Here is a 6,844-nt window from a genome sequence, read left to right on the forward strand (position 1 = left end):
GCCGACGCCCTCCGGCTCATCGAGGGCGACGACGGGTCCGGCGTTGTCGCCTATGCGCAGCAGCAGAACGATTCGTTGAGGTCCGAGTACCCCCCGCTTCTTGGGGATGTTGAGGCGCATATCCCGTGGGCCACCGAAGCGTTCGGCGGGGCGCAGCCCGACGCGGTGAATCTCTGGATCGGGAATTCCCGGTCGCAGACGTCTTTCCACCGGGACCACTACGAGAATATCTATGCCGTGGTCACCGGCGAGAAGCATTTCCTTTTGCTGCCTCCCACGGAGGTTCACAGGTACTGGGTACCGGGCTGTTTGCGTTTGTATTGGTTTAAAAAAAAAAGTATATCCACAAATATTTTATCGAATATGAAGGTATATTTAGTTAGGTAATTTCTAGTTCGTGATGTGAACTGTTTTAAGTAAGAAGACATCTTTATCTGGTTAAATGAGTACTATATTTTTTTCTTTTTCTAAAGAATTTGATTTTTTTTTCACACGGTACTTATATTTAAGGAAGATTATGTTTTATGATTATCAAGTGCAAAGAATCTGAATATTCGGTTATTAGGGAGCCAATTTGATATAGACCTTAAAAGTAAAATACATAAGTGGGTAAAATAAAAAAAGGCAAGATAATGTGTATGATAGTATCAACTATACAAGACATCAAATTTTAACGAACATCTGATGATTAGACGCATCAAATATATGTGGTTAAATTTTGTTAATCTGTGAATGAATTGCCAAATCGAATGTAATCGAATCACTTGACAAACAACCCCTATCTCACAGGCTTTATATACAGCAGTATCCAGCTGCAGTGTACAAAGGAGGAGTTGAGGGGTTGAGGCTGGAGATGGAGGAACCGGAGAGGGAGGTGCCATGGTGTAGCGTGGACCCTTACCCGGAGACGGAGGAGGAGATGGCGAGGCAGAGGAGGGAGTTTCCAATGTATTTTGATGGGCCGGAGCCGTTTAAGTGTACAGTGAGGGCTGGAGAGATGCTGTATTTGCCGAGCATGTGGTTTCACCATGTGAGGCAGAGTCCCGATGAGAATGGGAGGTGTATTGCTGTTAATTACTGTAAGCAATTATTTCAAGCGTTGCATTTGGATTGACATGTATGAAAGGAATTGTGAGCTGAATTTGTGTTTTTCAATTGTGTAGGGTATGATATGCAGTTTGATATCAAGTACGCTTATTTCAACTTCTTGCAATCCATTGACTATCGTGCTGCTGCTACTGGAGACAAGGATGTTGGTGATGATTCTAGAGATGATGAAGGTTCAAAGGCAGAGACGAGCGGTTAGGCACTGCCAATTTTACCGAAGATCTTTCGTATCGACATTGGTGAGGCAATGGATGAGTGCTGAGGTCTCCCTGTTTTGGATTTGAGGCAGTTGGATTCAGTCAATGCACCGGACTGGTCTCCTCTTATGTTATCTGTGTTGAGAATAAATGAGCGTGCATGTTTTTTGTTTTGTCGAGAGTCCTTTTCGTGCTAACTTATCTACTGCTTCAAAATGTACCAATTAAAGTATGAAGTTAAATCTTTTCATTGTCTAGAAAGATAAAAGAATAATAAAAATAAGAAATATCCCTTGTATGCGTCAGGGCAGAGAAAGAAGTTTAATAAAGATTACAATATTCCTGGTTGATTTTAGATTGATCAAGATGTTCAAAACCTCCAGGTTTCTGAAAGAACCTTACTTCTCTGCTTTTACCTAAAGAAACATCAGGCTTCCCTTGAAAGGCAATATTAATTTTCATCTGAGGCATATGCAAAAGCAAACGAACAAGTATATATGCTGGAAAAATGATTATAATTCCTCGCAAAATGCTCCATATAAGAAAAAGCGGATGCAGATCGACATGTTAATCAGTTGAAAGCCATTTGTTTTTGCTCCTCAAAGGGCTAAGTTATATCTTGTACAGGAATATACTCAGCCAGCAAAGTAAAAAACAAAGGCTAATCTACAAGATATACCTTGGCATGAAATACAATCAAAAGTAAAACAGCATCTAATATTTGCTTATTTACAAGCGCAACCATCAGCTACGGTTCTTATTCCAGAAACTCAGATCCAATTCCTTCTCAGCTAGTTTTCACTGGACGAAGAATACTGTAACGCATCTTTAACTGCAGACGCAGCTGCCACGTAATTAAGCGTATTCTTCAAAGTTTCTTTCTCCCTTCTAAGCCGCAGGGCTGTATCCTCCAATTCCAGCAAAGCCTGCTGCTCTTTAGGAGCACCCTCAAAAGTACTCCCTACAAAGAACGAGAATGGCGTAGGAAATAGATTCCTTCTTAGATCCTTGGCTTCTTTCTCTGGTTCACCATTGAGCTTATTAGATATCCTTATCACATCCTTCATACAAGTCTCCACCTCAAGAGCAAGTGATTCCAAATCTTGATCTTGCCCATTTGCAGAAGGTCGATCCTCCAACCATTGGACCTCTGCTACAAGATACGGTTTCGTCCGAACAAGATTGATAACTCTGAACCTCTCCTGTCCTTCGCAAATGATGAAGAATCGATCATCCACAAGCTTTTCGTGTTTCACAATTTCTCCCACGCATCCAACATCAAATGTTCCAGTGGAATTGTCAGAGTATACGATGCCAAATCTGAGATCACTTTGGAGAAGAGTGTGCATCATTATTCGATATTTGAACTCGAATATTTGCAAGGGGAGAGTTGTTCCAGGAAAAAGAACTAAAGAGAGCGGGAAGAGGGGGAGCTCTACTAGCTTGTTCGAATCATGTACGTCAGATTGGTTATTATCTGAAGATGAGCATTTTAAGATGGATATTCCTGTACCCATCTTTTGCCAAGAACAAAGACAAAAGTCACTGTTAGAAAGGAGACCATGTTTATCAACTTTGATTTTGGCTGAGGAAGTTGGGAAGCGTGAAGTCAAAGAATACTGAAATCTATCTGTTGGTTTTGCTCTTAATTGGGGAAGGCAAACATGGAGTGCCATTAGTTATCAAATGTTGAAAGACCAGTTTTCAAATGTTGGATAATATGTTTATTTTTTTGAAGATTGCAACACAGTGGGATGGAATAATATGTCTATTTCTTTCAAGGAACAAAAAGAGAACATTAGAGGTAGAAATAAGATAGAGGCTACTCCTAGTGGTTTTAGGATGGAAATGATACAGGTGATCAATGAAGAAGATGGAGTAATCCCTTGAAAATATCTTCTACCTGCACCAAACCCAGTATAAATTTCCTGTTAATAAGAAACAAATTCAAAAATATTGTAACTTTAGAAGTTGATAAACTGGATAATGAAAGTACAGTTGAACAAAACATAGCATTTAAACCATAGATTTGTACATGAGAGGAAACAATTCTCTATTGCTGCGCTGTGATTAACATATTTTAGTATTTCAATACTTCATTATTTCTTCCCCCTACCTCTAGAATATTGTAATGCTGCACTTATTTCACATCATAAAGAATAACCTGCATAAGAAAACTACATTAGTACTTCATAATTTCACTAATTTTAGTTAGTGTATCAAGAGCATACAAGATGGCAAGAAAAGAAAAACCAAAATTTACATGTGGTGATGAAAGGTCTTACTCTTATCTATTACTAACTGCTAGGTCACACTTTAAAAAGAATTGAGATTCATTCATCTTAGAGAAGATATAAATGTCATGAATCAAGATGAAGACCATAATAAGTTCTCGTAGAATCATAGATATCGACCCTAATACAGCACTCACTAGAAAATCATGTAATATTAGACAATTGGCAAAATATGGAATCATGGAAATCTCCAATCTATAGAAGAAAAATTCCCATAAACTCCGGATCTGAATTGATTGAATGAAGAGCCATTAATTTTCAACGCGATCTAACCCAAAGCAGCGGAACAATACCAACTCCAAGAAAAGATTACCAATCACAAGTGACAGAAACAATCATCAAACTATTAGAAAATAGAACCTTCAACCTTCACCACAACTTTGGAGTTATGGTGTAGTGGTAAGGACTTTTAGATGGTACCAGAGCAACCCAGGTTCAAATCCCATAAGCCATGAATTTAAAGCAGATTTTAAAAATATTTTTACATTCACGTGAGTCCAGGTTTCTACCCATAGAAAGGTATGGAGGCAGGCGGTCAGGGACTTTAGGAACAACCTAACAGACTAACTGGAGTAGGAAAGGATAAGTTGGCATCGTGCTATTGAAGTTACTTCTATAATTTCCATCAATAATCCAATTAACAATACACAACTCACTTTCAATATATGAATTGTTTTTATCCTCACTCTTCTCAAATTTCATCAATGTAAAAAGTTTAAACGCTTCCACTGTTCCACCTATGATCCATTTGACAATCCACGGAACTTCATATTTTCTCTAACAATCTAGGCACCAGAGCCTCTATCCTATTAATGTGAAAAATGATGAGATAAAGCAACAAAGAATGCGCAGATGCAAATACAGAACACATGTCAACCGCCGAATGCCGCATGTGAAGCATTATGCCTTTGATGGTCTAATGAAACTAAGGTGGTCCAATGAAAGTCCACTCTACTAACACATTTCGACTTTTGACTGCCAGAATTAATTATCAAGTTTCTCATGGAAAACCCAAGTGCATCAAACTCCTCCAGCACTAAAAGCTAGTGGAGAAAAAGAGATAAAATATCATTCATGTCAGAAATATTTCACGAGTTTCAAATGAATGAAGATCAGGTTTATAGCAAATTTTCAGTTATAATATAGATTCATGCTGGGTTACATGTCACAGGCCATATTGATGCCAAAGAAATCTGTTGCTTACATGCATTAGTCCCAAAGCATGAAATTGAAAATGGCTGGTAATATATTTACATCTAGAAAGCATGTTATATATTTAGGTTGTATCAGTCAAAATTATTGCTCAGGGTAGTTCGAATGGAATGTGGTTTTAGTAACCTGCATAGGGGTGCTAAACCGTATCCGTATCAGAAGAAATATCCGAAACCGTATCCGTTAGGATACGGATGTGGATACTCAAATCTATAACCGATAGGATATGGTTACGGATATGGTTTTGTAGTGAAATATCCGGATCCGTATCCGAAATATCCGAATGCATATTAATCATACTCTTATGATAGTTTTAATTCTTTGATTATGGATTTGTGGTTAATTTTGACGGTCAAGATGTCTAATCTTACCTTTTCAGCAATAACGAATATATTAACCAACTCTTTTGTATTACATGAACTATGTGTTTCTCATATCCGTTTTGTATTTGCATGCGTATCCGCTCATATATCCATATATATATCCGTAACCGTATCCGATTTTAGCGGATATGGATATTCCTTTCCGAGTCATATCCGTATCCGTATCCATACCCGAGATGGGTAATCGGATATCGGAAAATAGTACAGAGGTCTATCCGCACAAATAGAAGCTCAGGGCTCTGTCCACAATTGGGGGTGATAGTACAGGACCACAGGTGGTCTATTAACAATTAACCCTAGACTAAAAGTGCTTTATCATCTTTATTCCTACTGCTTAAAAACACATTTCCCCCCCATCAATTTCGTTCACTACTCGCCTCTAATCTCCAAGCACAATCTCTATCTATTTCCTAGACCACAAATCAGCCATAGAAAATTAAAGCAGGAAAAAGAAAACAATTCAGATATACTGGTGAACTAGAGAGTCATCCGGTTCCTCCTCCAAACTTAAGCCAAAAAAAAAAATTGTGCACTAGAATCAACAAAATCCAACTTCAGCGCGAAAGAAACAAAGAAAAATCGCATAATAGAATCACTAGTTAATGAGAAGAAGAACGAACCGAGGAGAGAGAAACCCCCGGAAATGGAAGTGGAAGTGGAAGAGGATAAGAGCTGAAGAATACTAAACTCAGAAGATTAAGGGGCTGTTCGTTTGGCCATTTTTTTTGGGAAATCAAAGAATAGGAAACCTATTTCCTATAATATTTGTTTTGAGGTTGTTTGGTTGGTTTAAAAAAGAAAGAAATTGTAGAATAGGAGATAAGATGAGATGAGTTGTCAACTTATTATTGGATGATGTGAGTGATTTTAAAAAAAAATTGTTTTGAGGTTGTTTGGTTGGTTAAAAAAATAAGGAAATGAATTGGAGGTATATTATTGGATGATGTTTTGAGGTTGTTTGTGTTTGGTTCGTTTTTAAAAATAGGAAAATAGATGAGATGAGATGAGTTGGAGGTATATTATTGGATGATGTGACACGTACTTAAGGAAACCAATTTCTTGTTTTTTTTTGAGGAAATGGATGGAAAGGAATGTTTAATGAGATGAGATGAGTTGTCACAATATTATTGGATGATGTGTGTGATTTTTAAAAATGGGATAAGATGAGTTGTGATGAGTTGGATGATGTGACACATTTCTTGTGTTTGGTTTATTTTTAAATGTAAGAAAGGAGATGAAATGAGATGAGTTGGAAGATAAAAATAATATTTTATTAGATGTTGTGGGTGAGTTTTAGGGATGGAAATGGGTAAAAATATTATTTTATTGATTTCCTTGTACCGATTTCCTTTTCTTGATTTTTAGGAAACCAACCAAACGGGCCCTTAGGGGATACGGCGGAGCGAAGAATATCCTATTTTGGAAGGGCGGCGTGGCAGTACGGAGGGCGTGCGCTTTGCCACGCGCACCCGAAGTCAATCAAACTCGCCCCCCGCAGATTGGGGTGAGCGTTAACGGGCTTGAGCCAATTCAACTGATCAAACTGACCAAAACCTGACGGCTCTATTCGGTTTTAGTTTCAAAAAAAATTTAAAACGAAAATATTCGGGCTGGCTGCTCTCAACATAGTTCACTAAACCTCACGCTCTTT

The 6,844-nt window shown here is 38.1% G+C and overlaps 2 protein-coding genes across 3 annotated transcripts; one reads left to right on the forward strand and one right to left on the reverse strand.

Annotated features, from left to right (window-relative positions):
- LOC109838975 (jmjC domain-containing protein 7) lies at positions 1-1,659 on the forward strand (the record flags this gene model as incomplete). The annotated part of the gene is made up of 3 exons (XM_020407406.1): positions 1-290; positions 790-1,079; positions 1,164-1,659. Coding segments are annotated over 3 exons (723 nt in total), but the record flags the coding sequence as incomplete, so codon positions are not given.
- Positions 1,831-5,913, reverse strand: LOC109837790 (lon protease 2-like). 2 transcript variants are annotated; one of them, XM_020406146.1, is made up of 3 exons: positions 5,814-5,913; positions 3,421-3,468; positions 1,831-3,207 (listed from the first exon to the last, which is right to left on the reverse strand). In XM_020406146.1, exon 3 carries the CDS (start codon positions 2,978-2,980, stop codon positions 2,096-2,098), a length of 885 nt encoding a protein of 294 aa, XP_020261735.1. In that variant the 5' UTR covers positions 2,981-3,207; positions 3,421-3,468; positions 5,814-5,913; the 3' UTR covers positions 1,831-2,095. The 2 variants fall into 2 exon arrangements, with proteins under 2 accessions (XP_020261735.1, XP_020261736.1); XM_020406147.1 differs by lacking the exon at positions 3,421-3,468.

Source organism: Asparagus officinalis, chromosome 4 (genome assembly GCF_001876935.1).
Source record: "Asparagus officinalis chromosome 4, Aspof.V1, whole genome shotgun sequence".
Lineage (NCBI taxonomy): Eukaryota > Viridiplantae > Streptophyta > Magnoliopsida > Asparagales > Asparagaceae > Asparagus > Asparagus officinalis.